The following is an 18,991-nucleotide window of genomic DNA, read 5'->3' as shown; positions in this document are numbered from 1 at the left end:
TAGAGAAAAAGGGAAGAAACATTATTCCCTTTTCAGCTTAACACTGAGCACAGGAAATTTAAGTTTAAATTTGACTTCTATTCAGGCAAAACAAAATAATCTACTTTTTTGGTTCTACCATAGGAATACATAAAAAAAAAAAAAAAACAAAAAAAAAACAAAAAATCACAAATTGGAAAAAGCAACAAATTCCTTTTTCAAATAAGGATTTTCAGCTGTGCCATTTAAAATAAAAAGCAAAGAACATCTCCAGAGAATGGGTTGGGTTGGAAGGGGACCTTGCAGATTATCTCATTCCAACACCCATATTCCACCAGAATGGAAATTTTACTCAAAAGCCTGTTGACCACTACCCAAATTTATTATAAAATTATAATAAAATGATGATTAGAAAGTTGATGGAAGGACAATAAAATTCCAGCTCTGTTCCTCTTGCAAAAATCCTGACCTTCCCAAATCTTCCCATTCCCTCTCCTGTTTTTCCCCCTTCAGGGCTGACCACAGGGGTGATTCCACAAGGACAACAGTGTTTGGATGTGGCAGCCAAGTTCTGCTTTGGACAAACACCACAACATTCCTCATGCACTTTGTTAAATACCATTTAAATCCTTTCCTCACCAAAATCCCACTAACTGGGCTCAAACTGGTCAGGAATTCTTCCCTCCAATGCGCACACAAGTTATCACTGAACCAAAAAATGCTGTTTAAGGGGGGTTTTACTAAAGATGAGTGACCCAGTCCAGGTTTTTAGGAGCAAATCAATTCCCAGGTGGCTCAGAGCTCAGGAGGAGAAACTTTACAGAGATACAGAACCAGGGAAGCCACTGGGACATTGTCACCCTCATTCTGCACATACAGACACAAACCCCAGAGACAAAACAAGCATGAAACCCTTACTCACATTTTGCAAAGCCTTGCAAAGGTGTTCATCCAGCACCTCACCAAGCACAGATTTCCCTGCTGCAATCCATGGGAGCCCCAGGCTGGAGCCTGCCCTGCTCCAGAGTGGAGCTGCCACAGCACTGATCCCATCCCTGGGGGCTGGCATTGATCCCACCCAGCACGGGCAGGGAAGGGCTGGGAATGGTGGGACTGGGAATGGAGAGGGGCTGGTGGGGCTGGGGAGGAGCTGCAGCAAAACAGGGAGAAGATGAAGCTTCCCAGCTTCCCTGGAGAGGAAATCCTGGCCAAGGGATTTTTCAGAAAATATCATGGTGACTGTTAATGTCTGCATTCCCATCTCCTAGGGAGCAGGCTGGCTCCTGGCACTGATTTTTCCATGTTCCAAGCAGAGAGGACAGAGTGGCCACCAGAGCAGCACTTACCTGCTCCACTCTGCTCTTTGCTTTGTGCATCCAGGCCTGGGATCTCCTCCTGGGACTCCATCAGCCTCTGTGGGGCCTCATCCAGATCTCCCACATCTCCTGCAGGCAATGCTTGCTGGCCCTCCAGCTCTTCCCTGCAGAACTGAAGCACAAGGCTTAATGAGGAACCCTCATTTGGTGGTGATGTGACCAAGGCAGAGATGTTTGTCATCCCCTCCACACTGGTCCCACTGGAAAATCTGTATTTCCTCATCTCCAAAATGTGCATTTCCTCACCTCCAGTGCCAGTCCTGGGACAAACCAAGGGCAGGAGATGCCCATCAGGCAGCCCTGCCCCAAAATGTGAGGTGCTCCCCTCATGAAGGGATGATTTCCCACCCAGGCTGGCACAGTGTGACGGTGGGGCTGTGACACTGTTTGGGCTTTGAGTTTTTTACTCTAAACCTGGTAAAAACCCTCCCAATGTGCTTAAGGACAAACCTGAAATTTGGGATGAGGGAGAGCAGAGTAACACTGGGAGATTCACAATCATGGAGTCATAGAAAAGGCTTGGAATGGAAGGGACCTTAAAGCCCACCCTGTCCCACCATGGCAGGGACACCTTCCACTGTCCCAGGCTGCTCCAAGCCCTGTCCAGCCTGGCCTTGGGCACTGCCAGGGATCCAGGGGCAGCCACAGCTGCTGTGGGCACCCTGTGCCAGGGCCTGCCCACCCTCACAGCCAAGAATTCCTCCCCAATTCCCCTTTGCCCTGGCACTCCAGATCCTTGTCCAAAGTCCCTCTCCAGCTCTCCTGGAGCCCTTTCAGGCACTGGAAGGGGCTTTAGGGTCTCTGCAGAGCCTTCTCCAGGTGGACACCTCCAGTTCTCCTGTCTTGGCTCCCAAGGGGCTCAGAGCATCCTTCCCATGCTGGGGATCCTGGGGCTGGAGCAGCAGAGCTGGGGGAGCCTTTTCAGAGAGGAGCAGATGCTGTTTGGCTTTGTGGTGCAAACACACACACTCCTGGCTCACGTGCAGCTTCCAATCCACAAGAACTCCCAAATCCATCCTGCAGAGCTGCCCTCCATGAACTCCTCCCCAGCCTGTGCTCATTCTCACACTGCCCTGACCCAGGCACAGGGACTTGAACCCCAGGAGCTTCCCTGGACATCTCCACATCCCTTTTTTTACGGAGTTACACATTCCTGCTCCACTGCATCTGCACTGAAGGGGTCCCAAGGCTCAGCACGTTGGTTGGTTTGATATTTGGCACTTCCATGAACTCCTCCCCAGCCTGTGCTCATTCTCACACTGCCCTGACCCAGGCAAAGGGATCTGAACCCCAGGAGCTTCCCTGGACATCTCCACATCCCTTTTTTCATGGAGTTACACATTCCTGCTCCACTACATCTGCACTGAAGGGGTCCCAAGGCTCAGCACATCGGTTGGTTTGATATTTGGCACTTCAGAGGGTGGGTGAGCAGCACATGCCATGAATCCAGAAGGTATTTCCATATGGATTTCTCAAAGCTGGCCACACAGAGAGGCAGGTTTGTATCCCGCCTTTCTGCTTTCCTGGGGATGCAATAAAACAATCTATTCTGCTTGAGCAGGCTGGTTAAAAGCTGAATTCATCCCTGAAGCAGGCAGGAACGTGTCCAGCCCTTGATTCCAAGAGTGGGACAGGCCAGCTGGGAACAAGCAAGGCCACACATTCCAGTAAACAGAGCAAGAGGAGCAATTAACACCATAATCTGTAACACTAATGGCTCTGCAAAACAAGCGGGATGCTCCCGGGAACAAAGGAGTGTTTAATCAACAGTTTGTGCTCCTAAGGCACAGACAGGAATGACATCACTGGGGACAGTAATCAGCCCTGTCAGGGGGACTCAGTTTTCCGGGAAAACACATCTCCAATGTGTCCTTCACCTGATTAAACAGAGAGGAACAAGAGAAGGGGCCCTGACCCCTGTTTGAGGTCTTGCTCCCTCCTCATGGTTTGGGACCTCGGGGACAAACAGCACCTCCTGGAATCCCAGAGCATTCCTGGACTCCAGTTCCACAGAGTCATGAGTAGGTGGAAAGTGATGGCCTTGGAACCAAAATCAGAATATCCTGAGCTGAAAGAGACCCACAAGGATCATCCAGTCCAAACTCTGGCCCTGCACAGACACCCCAACAATCCCAGCCTGTCCAAACCCTCTGGAGCTCTGGCAGCACTGGGGACATTCCCCGGGGAGCCTGGGCAGTGCCAGCACCCTCTGGGGGAAAAACCTGATATCCAACCTAAACCTCTCTGGTACAGCTCCAGCTACTCCCCCAGATCCTGGCCCTGCTCACAAAGAGCAGAGATCAGGAGAAGCTGCAGACCCAGTGAGATCTGCCCTCAGCCTCCTCTGCTCCAGGGCAGAGAACTCATTCTTACCCAGTGAAGATCCTTACACCAAACACATCACAAAAACCTGAGCACAGGATTGCAAATAACTCATTTCACTGTCCCTGTGCAGATGTGGGAGTAAATCAAGTGCAAAGGGTGAGAATGAAGAAAGGCACTGACTTAAAATCCTGGAATCCCAGACTGGTTTGGGGCTGGAAGTGATCTCAAAGCTCATCCCATTCCAAAACCCTACCATGGGCAGGGACACCTTCCTCTATCTCAGGCTGCTCCAAGCCCAATCTGGCCTTGGATGCTTCCAGAGAAGGGGCAGCCACAGCTTCTCTGGGCACCCTGTGCCAGGGCCTCACCACCCTCACAGCCAGGAATTCCTTCCCAATATCCAGTCTAGACATATTCTGCCAGTTTGAAACCATTCTGCCAGTTTGAAACCATTCCATTCCATCCTTCTTGTAATCCTTTCAAGCATTTCACACCCAACACTCCACAATGGCCTCAGAGAAAGGAGAAACCATTTTCATTAGAGAAATATCCCCAAAATATTCCTTTCCCACAGCTCCCTCTTGTCCTGGCATCCCAGACTCTCACAAATACTCTCACTCCTTCTTTCTTGTAATCCTTTCAAGTATTTCAGACCAAACGCTCCGCAGTGGCCTCAGAGAAAGGAGAAACCATTTTCATTACAGAAATATCCCAGAAATATTCCTTTCCCACAGCTCAGAAGGCAGGCAGAGCCAGGGAGCAGGAGGTACCTGGAGCCCATCCATGCTGCTGTGGGGTCCCAGCTGCTGGGCTGCCACCTCCAGCCTTGCCAGCAGCGCCGCCCGCTCCACCAGGAGATAGGCAACCTGTTCACTGGCAGCACTGCACGAGATGTGGGACAAACCTTCCTGCTCCAGCATCTCCTCCACCTCCTTCAGCTGGCTTTCTGCAAGGCAAGGCAACACAAGGCTGGTGTAAGTCTCTGCGTGAAGTTGTCACACACATCTTTTATGGAAAAATCCTTTCCTTAGGATTTTTTTCCTCCTGAGAAGCTGAGAGGCCTCAGGAACAAAATGCAAACAATGGTTATCTGCTGCTGTGGGATGCAACAGATGCATCTGGGATTGGTCTCATGTGGTTGTTTCTAATTAATGGCCAATCACAGTGAGCTCTCTCTGTCCAAGCCACAAACCTTTGTTATTCATTCTTTTCTATTCTTAGCCGGCCTTCTGATGAAATCCTTTCTTCTATTCTTTTAGTATAGTTTTAATGTAATATATATCATAAAATAATAAATCAAGAATTAAGAATTAAGAAGAATTAACGTGAAGAATTAAACTGCCAGTGCTTCAATGTTTATCCAAAAATTATAGCCAGGAAAGCTCTGTACTGGGAAAAACTTCCAGACTCAAGGGTTCCTAAGGCAGAAAGGTGACAACAAGACTTGCAGGAGTCAGTTTATAGCTGGGCACTGTTTGTGCAACCAACAGTTGTTAAAAAGTTGTTAAATTCCAACCCCCTGGTTGGTGTGGTTGGAATTTACCTGCCAGGAGAAAATGAGGAACTTTTGGTGTCTGGCACGATGAGGGCAGCAACTCCTACATTGGATCCAGCAGCTTGTGGAGCTTTTCAAACACTCCCTGTGTAATTCATGTTAAAACCAACACCAACAGACCAAATTTCTAACCCAAACCAGATTATAAAGGCTTCCAAGTGCTGTAAGATGGGAAGTGCAGGGAGTTGTGGAGAGGTAGGAGGGATATTCAGACAGATAACATTTCAGATAGCTGTCATTCTATGGGTTCCAGTATGGGTTTCCAAGCTGAAGAGAAGGCTGGAAAAGTGAAAATAGTGGGGAAAAATACCAACCCAAAATTTAAAAAACCCTCACCATATAGTTGAGCCCTCAGACAAATTACGAGATTAATTACAAGAAAAATAAAATCCATATTTAGTAAGTTCTCCTAGAAGGGATTTTTAAAGTTGGAAAAGACCTCTGAGTTTAAGTCCAAGGTTAAAATATTTTCTGAGCTGTACAACAGAAATAAACACGAACAGCAACATTCTCAGATCCTTTCAAATCACTCTTTCCCTGCTCAGGGATCTAGAGTTGGGCAGCAGAGGTTCAGCAGAGCAAATATTCCTCAGACACAGGACATGGAGAGCCCTGGCCAAGCCTGTCCCTCACTCCCATGTGTGGATGCCATGGCACAGAGAGAAAGAAATGATGAGCATTTGTCACAGTGGCTTGGGAGAATTTCTGGGGAGTTGTAAGGATGTGATAACTTGTTAAGTAGAAACCATCTGCAGGTGGTGTTCTTCTACTTTGCCTTTCTGTTCTTCTCAAGGATGGTGTGTGAGGAAGGTGTTTTTGTTAACGAGCCGATCAAATAGAATCTATCGTATCACTATAAAAACTGTGTGGTTCTCTTGAATAAAACATTCTCTGCTCTTTTAAAATCCTGCCTCCCACCTGTTCCTGTGCCACTATAAAAACTGTGTGGTTGTGTGGTTCCCTTGAATAAAACCTTCTCTACTCCTTCTACAATCCTGCCTCCTGCCTGTTCCTGTGTCACTATAAAAAACGTGCAGTTCCCTTGAATAAAGTCTTATTTGCTCTTTCTACAATCCTGCCTTTCACTTGTTCCTGTGTCACTATAAAAACTGTGTGGTTCTCTCAAATAAAGCCTTCTCTGCTCTTTCTACAACCCTGCCTCCTTGCCTGTTCCTGTATCATAAAAACTGCGTGGTTCTCTTGTATATAACCATCTTTGCTCTTTCTACAATCCTGCCCCTCACTTGTTCCTGTGTCACTATAAAAACTGTGTGGTTCTCTTGTATAAAACCTTCTTTACTCTTTCTACAATCCTGCCTGTTCCTGTGTCATAAAAACTGTGTGGTTCTCTTGTATAAAACCTTCCTTACTCTTTCTACAATCTGCATCTCACCTGTTCCTCTGTCACTATAAAAATCATGTTGTTCTCTTGAATAAAACCTTCTCTGCTCTTTCTACAACACTGCCTCTCACCTGTTCCTGTGTCATCATAAAAACTGTGTGGTTCTCTTGAATAAAACCTTCTTTACTCTTTCTACAATCCTGCCTCTCACCTGTTCCTCTGTCACTATAAAAACTGTATGGTTCTCTTGAATAAACCCTTCTCTGCTCTTTCTACAACACTGCCTGTTCCTGCATCATTATAAGAACTGTGTGGCTCTCTTGTAGAAAAACCTTCTACAATCCTGCCTGTTCCTGTGTCATAAAAACTGTGAGTTTCTCTTGAATAAAACCTTCTTTTCTCCTTTTACAATCCTGCCTCTTGCCTGTTCCTGTGTCATGAAAACTGTGCAGTTCTCTTGAATAAAGCCCTCTCTGCTCTTTCTACAATCCTGCCTCTCACCTGTTCCTGTGTCACTATAAAAACTGTGCAGTTCTCTTGTATAAAGCCTTCTTTACTCCTACAATCCTGCCTTTTTGCCTGCTCCCCGTGTCATTATAAAAACCATGTTGTTCTCTTGAATAAAACCTTCCTTACTCTTTCTACAACACTGCCTCCCACCTGTTCCCGTGTCACTATAAAAACCGTGCAGTTCCCTTGAATAAAACCTTCTTTACTCCTTCTATAATGCTGCCTGTTCCTGTGTCATAAAAACCGTGTTGTTCTCTTGTATAAAACCTTCCTTACTCTTTCTACAATCCTGCCTCTCACCTGTTCCCGTGTCACTATAAAAACCGAGCAGTTCCCTTGAATAAAACCTCCTTTACTCCTTCTATAATGCTGCCTGTTCCTGTGTCATAAAAACCGTGTTGTTCTCTTGTATAAAACCTTCCTTACTCTTTCCACAATCCTGCCTCTCAGCTGTTCCTCTGTCACTATAAAGCCCGTGCAGTTCCCTTGAATAAAACCTTCTTTACTCCTTCTATAATGCTGCCTGTTCCTGTGTCATAAAAACCGTGTTGTTCTCTTGTATAAAACCTTCCTTACTCTTTCCACAATCCTGCCTCTCAGCTGTTCCTCTGTCGCTATAAAACCCGTGCAGTTCTCTCGAATAAAACCTTCTCTGCTCTTTCCACAATCCAGCCTGTTCCTGTGCCATTCTCAGTGTCACTCAGGCACTGATTTAGCCCAGGCCCAGCACAAGCACATCCCCAGGCTCTGATCGATCCCATGTTTCCACTCCGCGCTCGCAGCCGGCTCCATCCAGCCCTGGATGGAAAAACCCCCTGAGGTTCCCCAGGCTCTTCCCCAGGGAGACAGAGCCCAGCCTGCTCAATGCAGGGTCAAACAGGGCTCCCCAGCAGCTTCCTGCTGCAGCAGAGCAAAGCAGGCAGTGTGCAGGATCCAAACTGCTCCCTGTGCCTCGGGAAGAGCCCATGCATCACACTAAACTCAACCTGGCAGCTTCCTCCCATCGTTTTGTCAAATCCCAGCTAAAATGAACAGAAATGCTCTGGTTTATGCCCAGGATGGGACTCCCTGTGCCCTGAACCACCTTCACCTGCCAGTATCCCCCTTGTCCCCAGCCTGCTCAGCTAAACTAAACCCCTGTAGGAGTGATGGGGGTGGGATGGTCAGGGTGGATGGAGATGAGAGATCTCTGCAGCCAGAGCTTGGAACCTGCAGCTTATGGCAGAGGGCCCTGCTGGGAGCTGCCAAACACAGCTCAGAGCTGCCCAAAACAGAGAGAGAGGTAAAGAGAGGGGTAAAGAGAAAGAAGGAAAGGTGTGGTAAAGAGGATGAGAGAGAGCAAGAGAGAGAAGAATAAAAGCAAGAGGGAAGGAGAGCAAAGTTCCCGTCACAATACCATCAATCTTCTTCTGTGCTGAATATTCTCATTCTCACGAACCAATCTAGTACAAGATACAAATCCTATAGCATTTACATACAGCCTATAAGAATCATTACATTACCACACTGTGTTACATTTTAAACCCTAAAAACTCCTCTTTGGCCCCTTCTGCCAAGCTGTAGGGTCTGCTCTGACCCTTGGGCCTGTCTGCAAGCAGAGGGAATTGTTTAATTCAATTCAGCCAGCCACACCATTGTTTTCAAGTTGTTCATTAACTAAGGGATCTCAAAGCTTGCTTTCATTTCAAGCTCACTTATAGTTTCCATACTCTCAAAATCTTTTGCCAGGCAATCATATTTATAAGGCTTTCCTGTTTCATCTTCCCCAACAAACCCCAAGCTGACTGGCAGCTTGGTTTTGCCAAATCCTGGCTAAAATGAACAGAAATTGCTCTGGTTTATGCCCAGGATGGGACCCCCTGTGCCCTGAACCACCTTCACCTGCCAGTGCCTGTTATAGTAACTTTTTTGAGCTAGGACTAATAAGATTTTGGAGGCCTGTAAGACATCTAAGATAGCTCAGCTACCTTTGGAAGCATAAAAATGAGCAAGATGGCTTCTGCTGCAGTGTTGGAAACAAAAAGGTTTCATAAAAGGCAAAATAACAAACAGAGAAAACTAAGCTAAGTGCTAGACATTGTTGCTCTTAGTAAAACACCTTACAGAAGCAGTTTGGTTTTTTGTTCATTCCTTTTTCTAGTTAATTGCTTAAACAAAACTTATTAACGTCTAATTGCTTAAACAAAATTTTTAAACTTTCAATTAGCTACCCTTATGTTTAAAGTAAAATCCCCTAAGCCTATGAAGCAGCTTTTTTTACCTAAATGAAAAAAAAAAAAAACCAAAAAACTTCTAAGCTTCTTTCCTATTTAAGGAGAGAAAAAATAGTTTTGTCAGTCCATCAACAAAAGACACACTCCTATAAGTGCCCCCCTTGTCCCCAGCCTGCAATGCAGGATGAAGTGGCATCATTTTAGATCCCAGACATATTCCAGAGGCTGGAGAGGAAAAAGGATTTGGACAGGTTACCTATGAGTAAACCCCATGACTCCTTACAAACCCCTTCCTTCCCCATTCAGTGTTTGGGGAAAGGCAACCCCTGCCCCAGGGACTGTCACACAACAGCTCCACTGGCATCTCCCACCTCTGTCCATGCTTGTTTGGAAGCAAATTTTATATAAATATTTGTATTTTCCTACCCTAGGAATACTCAGAGAAACAGCAGCCACCTCACGCCACCACTCCAGCCCTGCTGAGTGTGTTTAACCAGCCCTGCTGTTACCACAAACAAGCTCAGCCCATGACTGTGTCTCCTTTTTATTCCACTTTTTAAATAAACCCAGGCAGCTCCCCCAGCACTGTTTCAGTGCTCTGCAGTTGTTTTTCAGGAAGGCTTTTGGGAGCACCATCCATCTGCCCTCCAACAACACCCGTGTTCAGCGAGAGCATCACAAAGGGATCAGGAACTGCCTGGAGGGAAGGAAAAATGTCACTCTGGGCAGGGGTATCACATGAGGTGACAGCTCAGCTCAGCTCGATGGCCCAGCATCAACCAGCCTTGGCTGCTCCCTGCAGGAACTGTGAGCTCGGGATGGGCAGGAGGCAAATGTGCCAGTGAATATTTGCTTTTTGTCTTCAAAAAGTGCTCAGTGTCAGGCAGCAGCACTGAGCTGTCCTCAGGAGGGCTGGAGAGAGACACAGGGATGCAGCACAGAACCCAGAGAGAGCTGGAGCAGCCCAGCAGAGCCCTTTGGGGCTGTGCAGCATCTCCTGCACAAGAACATCCAGCCACTCCACACTAGAGATGGGCAGGGGAATTGTTTTATGAAAAGGCTGAGCTAGAACCATGGAACCACAGAATATCCTGAGCTCAAAGAGACCCACAGGGATCAAATCCAACCCCTGGCACAGACACCCCAACAATCCCAGCCTGTACAAACCCTCCTGGAGCTTTGGGGCTGTGCCCATTCCCTGGGGAGCCAGGGCAGTGCCAGCACCCTCTGGGGAAGAATCTTTTCCTGACACCCAACTTAACCCTCTCCTGGCACAGCTCCAGCCCTTCCCTCATGTCCTTTCCCTGGTCCCAGAGAGCAGAAATAAAATGCTCCTCCAGAGGAGCTGCAGCCTGGGATGACCTGTGCCCTCAGCTCACCCTCAGCCTCCTCTGCTCCAGCTGAACAAACCTGGATAAAGGGACTCAATAAAGTGCTCCTCAAGGAACCCAAAACATCTCAGTGCTGGCACCTCTCCCTGCAGGTGACAGCCCAGAGGGGAGCAGGACTTCCAGACTCTTAAATTATCCACACACATTTTTTAAAACAATGGGAGGGGGGACGGGAATTGTTTGTTCTGATGGTTCAAAACTTGGGTGTTCATTGTCATGGAATTCCAGGGTGGTTTTGGTTGGAAGAGACCTTGAAGCTCATCCAATTTCACCCCCAGCCATCCCCATCCCGGGATAGCAGCCAGTGCCAGCAGTGAGCCAACAACAAATCCTGAACCTCAAAATCTGAGTGATATCCCAAAAAAAAAATCCCTCCAGAAACACCAAAACCACACAACCCCCTCAGGGACAGCAGCCAGCAATCCCTCCTGGATACACGGCAAGGACAGACACATGGACAGGGATCTCAGCTCCCACTCCAGGGGAACTCATTGCTCCACAGCCTCAGGAACCCCTGAGGGATGGAGAAGCCCAGAGGAGCAGAGCCAGCAGGAGGAAATGACCACGCTCAGCTCTGGGCACATTCTGTGTCTCCCCTGACACCTCGTGGAAAGGGAGAGAACCAGGAATGGAGTTTTCTGCTACAGCCAAGCTCCCAAGAGCTCATTATTCATTTCACCACAAACCACGGCTTTAAGTGCCCACAAACATCACATTTTTAAGTAAATCCATCTTTGGAAAGTCACACCACCACATGTGCTCCCTGAAAACCCAACTGATACTCAAAATTTCCCCCAAATTCCTGTATTTACTGCCCCAAAGCCTCAATCACAAAGAAACTCTTAAAGTCATGCCATCACCCCAGATTTTATCTTAGAACCAGCACAGTACAACTCACTAGAGTTAAAAGTGACATGGGCTATGAGCACCACTGAAATGCAACAGAAGACTGAAGAAAATTGAGAATTAAATCCAGCAAAAGTGACCCTAGAGTTTGAAAGTAAATTATTTCAAGTGAAATAAGTGAGATAATTTGTTTAAACAAAATTACTGAAGCTCTGAGGGGCCCTGAGCAACTTGGTCTAATGGAAGGTCTTCCTGCCCATGGCTGGGGGTGAAACTGGATGAGCTTCAAGGTCTCTTCCAACCAAATTCCATGACAATGAACACCCAAGTTTTGAATAATCACAACAAACAATTCCTGTCCCCCATCATTGTTTTAAAAAATGTGGGGTTTGTGTTAACCAAAGCCAAGAGCAAATTCACTGACTTGGTGGGAAAAACAGATAATTTAGAGCACCATCAATTCTGGTCCTCAAACAGCCTCTGGACCACAGAGCTACATGGAGAACCTGCCAAACTCCCTGAATAAAGGCAGTAAAAGCAGGCAAGAACCTCTAAATTAATTATAAATCTGTTTGAACAGCTCATTAACACTTTAGGAACTTCTCAAGCAACCACTGAGAGCTCCCCAAAAATGCTGCTGGGCTCTCCAAGAAGCTTTCCAGAGCCAAAGAGCTGGGAAGGTTTGGGAAGGGAAGGTTTGGGAAGGTTTGGGAAGGGAAGGTTTGGGAAGGTTTGGGAAGGTTTGGGAAGGTTTGGGAAGGGAAGGTTTGGGAAGGGAAGGTTTGGGAAGGGAAGGTTTGGGAAGGTTTGGGAAGGTTTGGGAAGGGAAGGGAAGGGAAGGGAAGGGAAGGGAAGGGAAGGGAAGGGAAGGGAAGGGAAGGGAAGGGAAGGGAAGGGAAGGGAAGGGATTACCCTGCTGCAGCTGTAGCTGGGCCAGCTCCAATCTGAGCTGCTCATTCTCCTTCTCATACTCAGAGGCAATGGCATCCCTCTCTTCTGTCAGGGCACGGACGTGGCCCACGTAGCTCTCCACCTGGAACAAAGAAAACCCTGTTGTTCCCAGCTCTGCCAGTGAGCCAGCAGCACAAAATGTTCCCCACTGTGGCATTCACACCCTCTGGAAAAATCCCTTCGCTCAGGATTTTTCTCCTGGTGTGAAAAATGCATGTTTTATGATTGGCTCTTCACAAATATTAAAATGAATGTCATATGTGTAGTGTTAGAGAGTTATGCTGTGTTAATTTTCTTAAGTAGTGTGTTGGAGGGGTTTTTGTGGGGATGAGGAATGTGGGAATTTAAATTCCAAATTCTCAAGGGCAGCAGCGTGGTAATGACTGCACAGAGGGGGATCAGGGGATACAGGACTGGCTGGGTTAACCTGGGGGTTTTACAGAAGCATTGAGCTTGGAAAAGGCTCCCAAGTGTCCAACCTGTGACAAAACTCTATCTTGGCACCAGAGCAGAGCTCTTTGGACACCTCCAGGGACGGGCACACCTACCAATGCCCGACAACTTTTTCAGGGAATAAATTCCTCCTGATGTCCACCCTGAGCCTGCCCTGGCCCAGCCTGAGGCCGCTCCCTCTCTCCTGTCTTTGTTCATTGGAGCAGAGCCTGACCCTCCAGGCTGTCCCCTCCTGTCAGGGGTCATGCAGAGCCACGAGGGCCCCCCTGAACCTCCTTTGCTCCAGGCTCAGCCCCTGCCCAGCTCCCCCAGCCCCTCCAGGTTCCCCAGCCGGGCCCGCTCTCCGCCCCTTACGTCTCTCATGTCCTGGCTCCGCCGCCGCTCCAGCTCTCCCAGCCGGGTCTCCGCTCGCTGCAGGAGCCGCCAGGCCAGACCCAGCTGCTCCTCTGCCGGGGCGGCGGGGTCGGCGCCCTCGGCCCGCAGCCAGCGCCGGATGCTGTCCGCCGGCACCGGGGGCTCCGCCTGCGGGGCAGCCAGAGGGGCCGTGAGACACGGGAGGCCGCGGGTACCCGATCCCCTGGGGGTACCACCGAGCCGACCACCCGAACGCCCTCCCCGGGCCGGCACTGCCAACACCCCGAGCCCCCCCGGGCCGGTCCCGGGGGTACCCCCGCTCCGGGGCACCCACCGGGGCCGCGGCGGCCGCGTCCATGCGGCGGGACGGGCCCCCGGCGCCATGGCAACAGGCCACGCCCCCAGCAGCAGTATAGTGAATGGGCCGCGAGGCCACGCCCCCAGCGCGTCACGTGTGGTGGGGAGGCCACGCCCTCTTCCAGCTCAGTGGCGCCCCCTGGCGGCTGAGAGTGGGCAGAGCGCCCCAGGGGTCACATCTGGGGAAAAGGGGAAAAGGGGAAAAAAAAGGGGGGAAAAAAGGGGAAAAAAAGGAAAAAAAAAAAGGGGAAAAAAAAGGGAAAAAAAAAAAGGGGGAAAAAAAAGGGAAAAAAAAGGGGAAAAAAAAGGGAAAAAAAAAGGGAAAAAAAAAAGGGAAAAAAAAGGGAAAAATAAAGGGAAAAAAAAGGGAAAAAGGGAGAGGAGATCTTTAGGGAGACCTTAGAAAGGTCTCCAAATTCTTTAGGGAGACCTCAGAGACAATGCCAGTTCCTACAAGTGACTCCAAGAGAGCTGGAGATGGACATGGCGTGCCAGGACAAGATGGGACGGTTTCCACTGCCAGAGGCAGGGTTAGATGGGATATTGGGAATAAATTCTTCCCTGTGAGGGGGGAAGCCCTGGCATGGGCTGCCCAGTGAAACTGTGGATGCCCCATCCCTGGAAGTGTTCCAGAACAGGTTGGACAGGGCTGGAACAACCTCAGCCAGTGGAAGGTGGAATGAGATGAGCTTTAAAGCCCCTTGAAACCCCAAGGTGACTCCATGAGATGCAGGAACTGAAGAGCTATGTAGGTCCACCTTGCAGAAGCACTCACTGGCTGAAGACACCTCACAAGGGCATGGCAGAGAAAGGAGAAGACCAGGACATGGCAGAGTGCAGGGAGGGCCTTCCCCTGAGCCCTCTGAGATCCTCAGAAAGCAATGGGCAGATCCTGGACTCGCAGGAGCCACTTCTACTTGGGTACCACAGCCAGCAATCCCAAAGTGCTGGTGCCTAAACACTGCCAGGGTGGAAGCATCCACAGGAACAGGGGCATCCCTGATCCTGTGGGATGGGGCTGGCTGTGGCTGTTTGAGCCCAGGTGGGGCTGGCTGTGCCCCAGTTTGAGCCTGGGGAATGTCCCCACCCAGCACTTCACACAGAGGAGCAGACACAGTGCTCCTGACACTGTGTTCTCAAATCCAATGAAACCCCAATATTCCCACTGCCCCAGTGTGCTCCTCAAAAAGCTCAGATTATTTCCAGCCACAAAACCAGCACACCCCCATTCCTTCCTCCTGCCATTCTAAAAGAAAATTCAAAGAGGGAGATTCAAGAAATTCTTTATATACAGAGACCTTGATCATTTCTCGTCCTCCCAGCTTTCCCAGCCCACGGGACAGAAACAAGCTCCTTTCCTCCTCTGGAATGGTTTCACTTCCTTGTATTTCTCTTTCACAAAGCCACAACAGCTTTGTATGAAAGTGACAGAGTGTTGGACGGCCCTGCTTGTGCTCCGTGGGGATTGTTTATTCACCTGCACAGGCTCCATCCAGCCTCACTCCCAGATTTTCCTCCTCAGCCTTTCCTCTCTATAAAGGCAGTGTGCTGGCCCTGCAGGTAACTCACAATCTTCTCCTCTATTTCCATGCCTTGTGCCAGCTCCTCGTCAGACAGGGATAAGGGAGTCTGTGAGTCCCTGGTGACAATGATGACAGAGGTTCTGCGCGACTCCAGGACGTTGGCCACCACCACCTGGTGCCTGTATTTCTCCAGAGCCTGCTGAGATTTATCCAGCAGGATCTGGGCATCTGTCTCCAGTTTGAAGGAAATCACAAAAGCCTCAGGGGCCCAGTCTCTGACCAGGGGTGACAGCATTTTTGGCACCATCTTCATTGTGATCTGCAGTGGGGGAAGATAAAGAGAAAAAAATCAGTCAAAACATTGCAGGGATGTCACAGACATGTCTTATGAAAAATCCTTTCCTTAGGATTTTTTCTCCTGAGGAGCTGAGAGGCCTGAGGAACAAAATGTAAACATTGATTATCTGCTGCTGTGGAATGCAACAGGTAGATCTGTGATTAGTGTTATAGAGTTATTTCTAATTAATAACCAATCACAGTCAGCTGGCTCAGACTCTGTCTGAGACACAATCTTCTGTTATCATTCTTTCCCTTTCTATTCTTAGCCAGCCTTCTGATGAAATCCTTTCTTCTGTTCTTTTAGTATAGTTTTAATATAATATATATCATGAAATAATAAATCAGCCTTCTGAAACAAGGAGTCAGATCCTCGTCTCTTCCCTCATCCTCAGACCCCTGTGAACACCGTCACAGGGGAGTTGTAACAAGAAATGGGATGGGAAAGAGGGAAATTCCAGCTTTGTTTCATATTCCATTTGCACCAAGAAGTTTTCCAAGGCAGCTCTCACCAAACAAGGTTCAAATGACACCAAATTTAAATTAAATGATCCACGTGGTGCTCACAGTCAGGGGGTTCTGAGGCCAGGCCACAGGAACCCTGCATTCCCAGAGCCAACCACACTGGGGGAATATAAACATGAGGAGAGAAGATTTAAAAAAGCATTGTAACTGCACAAATCTGAGTATTCACCTCTCCAGAATTTGGGTAGTTTATCCCATCTTCACCTCATGAAAGTGCTAAGGCATGGAGAAAAACAGTGGGAGACTGTTCTCCAGCTTCCCAAGCTCTGGATCCATCACTGGCAATCAGGCCAGGTCTTATCTTTCCAATGTTATCATTAAAGAATAAAGCCCAGTAACTCCTTAGAAAGTAATTAATTAAATAAATGTGGTATTTGTTATATAAAGAATTCCAGAGACACCTGCTCCCATTGCTGGGAGGGACCTCAGCAGTGCAGTGCTCTTCTGTCATTCATACAGGCAAGATGGATCCCAGAGTCATGGAAAGGTTTGGGGTTGGGAGGGACCTTAAATCCCATCCCATTCCACCCCTGCCATGGCAGGGACACCTTCCACTGTCCCAGGCTGCTCCAAGCCATGTCCAGCCTGGCCTTGGGCACTGCCAGGGATCCAGGGGCAGCCCCAGCTGTGCCAGGGCCTGCCCACCCTCCCAGGGAGGAATTCCTGCCCAATACCCCATCTAAATCCATTCTGTCAGTTTGAAACCATTCCCCCCAAGCCCCAGCACGCCAGACCCTTCTCCAAAGCCTCTCCAGACAAAAGGCAGCAACTCAAGCACTCCAGGAGCTATTCCTGGAGCACTTCAGCTCCCTGAGACCCACCCTCTCCTCATCTCCATGGAAGCAGGGGCAGCTTTAGAGGACAAAGCCACAAAGGCAGGAGGCACCTCAGGGGGCTCTCTCCATGTGCCACACCACAAGTGCAGACGTGTTGAAACTGCTCCATATCAGACAGAGCAGCACTGACCTCGCTGCAGATAACCCATGGGACCCCTCAGCCCTTCATCCCAGCCTAAAAATAAACCTGGATCAAAGGACAGCAGGGCTGATCCTGCCCTGCCCTCTTATCTGGGCCCCTCAGTGCAAGATAAAACAATGCAACCCCAGGATTTCCAGAGGGTTCTGTCCCTGTGGGATCTCACCCTCTGACAACACAGCTGTTATCCAAAGCCAGCTCTCAGGAGAAGGACCCTGGCAGCAAGGAGGGCACGGCTGAGGGGGTCTCACCTGCAGGGGTCCCTCCGAGGACTGGATCTTGTGCTCTGGCATCTCAGAGACCGGGATGTAGAAATCCGACACGGCGGCTGCCAGGTAGAACATGGCACTGGAACCTGTGGGAGGGACACACAGCTGCTGTCTGTCCCCTGCTGCCACCACCCACACCCAACAGGGGACACCAGGGGGATCCCCCAGCACAACCCCGAGCAGGGCAGCACTGCTGTCCCCACGCTGGGCTCTGTGCTGTGCCCCCCTCCCAAGCCCCAGCAGCCTCCAGGGACAGCCCAGACCCTCATGGAGGGGTGCAGGAGCTCTCCAAGCAAGGGGGCCTCCTTGTCACCTCACAGCAGAGTCCCACAGGTCCTGGGATCACCTCATACCTGTGCCCACCGTGAGGGAGTTCTGTCATCTACCCCACGATGGGGACCCCACAACATCCCCTCGTTCCTGCTCTGCCAGTCCCCTCACACTGAGACACCCACAGGCGTCTCACCCTGACCCTTCACACAGGACCACCCCGTCCCCTCACACTGAGACATCCCTGGGGGGCTCCATCCTTCCTCACTTGGAACCTTCACCCAGGACCACCCTGTCCCCTCACAGTGGGAACCCCCACGGGGGGCTCCATCCCCTCTCACCCCAAACCTTGGCACAGGATCACCCTGTCCCCTCACACTCAGACACTTCCAGGGGGCTCCATCCTCTCTCATACCGACCCTTCACACAGGACCACCCCGTCCCCTCAAACTAAGACATGCTGGGGGGCTCCATCCCCTCTCACCCCAAATTCTTTATGAAGACTTTCTTTATGTACAGAGACCTTCTTCACCCAGGACCACCCTGACCCCTCACACCAGGGACACCTCGGGGGGCTCCATCCTCCCTCACCCCGAACCTTGGCACAGGATCACCCTGTTCCCTCACATCGAGACCTCCATGAGAGCCTCATCCCTTCTTATCCCAAACTTTCACCCAGGACGACCCTGTACTCTCACACTGAGACGCCTCAGGGGGCTCCATCCCCTCTCACCCCGATCCTTCACACAGGACCACCCTGTCCCCTCACGCCCCAGGTTGCTCCATCCTCTCCCGCCGTGTGCCCCACAGGCCGCTGCCCGCCCCGTCCCTCATTCCCGCTTCCCCCCGTACCGAGCGGCGCCAGCGCTCTGGCGGCGGCGCGCAGCAGCGCCAGGTACTCCACGAGCCCGGTGAACTCGATGGCGAGCAGCGCTCCCTCCTCGGTGGCGCGCTGGTACTCGCGGAGCGCGGGCAGCAGCGCGGGCAGCGCGGCGGGAGCGGCGGCCACGCCGGGCGGCGGCCCCGGGGTGAGGCGGAGCGCGTCGAGCAGCGCGGGCCCGTGCGGCGGCAGGGCGCGGGCCCAGGGGAAGGCGGAGCGGGCGCGGTGCAGGAAGCAGACGCCGTAGCCGGCCCGCACCAGGCGCTCGGCCGAGGCCGCCCCGCGCCGCCCGCTGCTGAAGTTCTCCAGGAAGCGCACGGCGCGCGCCTCCAGCGGCACCTGCGTCCCGCCCGACGTCACCAGCGCCACGCGCCGCCCGCGCGCCGCCTGCGCCGCCGCCCAAGCGCGCACCCGCTCCTCGGTCTCCGCCGTATCCACGGCGTTGTCCTCCTCATCGTCCTTGTCCTTCTCCTGCTCCTTCACCGCCGCCGCCGCCATGACCGGGACCGGCCCGCCGGAAATCACGTGTGGCGCCTTTCCGCACCGGAAGTGTTGTCTTGA

The 18,991-nt window shown here is 50.5% G+C and overlaps 2 protein-coding genes across 2 annotated transcripts in view; both read right to left on the bottom strand.

Annotated features, from left to right (window-relative positions):
- CCDC30 (coiled-coil domain containing 30) overlaps positions 1–13,653 on the bottom strand; it is a 48,709-nt gene extending 35,056 nt beyond the window's left edge. Inside the window, exons 1-6 of the mRNA XM_058818545.1 lie at positions 13,630–13,653; positions 13,511–13,567; positions 13,296–13,463; positions 12,450–12,570; positions 4,451–4,626; positions 1,326–1,467 (exon numbers count right to left, since the gene is read on the bottom strand). Coding sequence (XP_058674528.1) covers positions 1,326–1,467; positions 4,451–4,626; positions 12,450–12,570; positions 13,296–13,463; positions 13,511–13,567; positions 13,630–13,653 — 688 coding nt within the window. The remainder of the gene's footprint in view (positions 1–1,325; positions 1,468–4,450; positions 4,627–12,449; positions 12,571–13,295; positions 13,464–13,510; positions 13,568–13,629) is intronic.
- Positions 13,654–15,021: 1,368 nt separating this feature from the next.
- PPCS (phosphopantothenoylcysteine synthetase) lies at positions 15,022–18,928 on the bottom strand. The gene is made up of 3 exons (XM_058818854.1): positions 18,403–18,928; positions 17,263–17,366; positions 15,022–15,494 (listed from the first exon to the last, which is right to left on the bottom strand). The coding sequence occupies exons 1-3, from the start codon at positions 18,926–18,928 to the stop codon at positions 15,171–15,173; spliced, it is 954 nt and encodes a 317-aa protein (XP_058674837.1). The 3' UTR covers positions 15,022–15,170.
- Between the last annotated feature and the right edge of the window lie 63 nt (positions 18,929–18,991).

This window comes from Ammospiza caudacuta, chromosome 22, assembly GCF_027887145.1.
Source record: "Ammospiza caudacuta isolate bAmmCau1 chromosome 22, bAmmCau1.pri, whole genome shotgun sequence".
NCBI classification, from domain to species: domain Eukaryota; kingdom Metazoa; phylum Chordata; class Aves; order Passeriformes; family Passerellidae; genus Ammospiza; species Ammospiza caudacuta.
The sequence above is the reverse complement of the archived record's forward strand: the minus strand, read 5'-3'. Positions and strand labels throughout refer to the sequence as shown.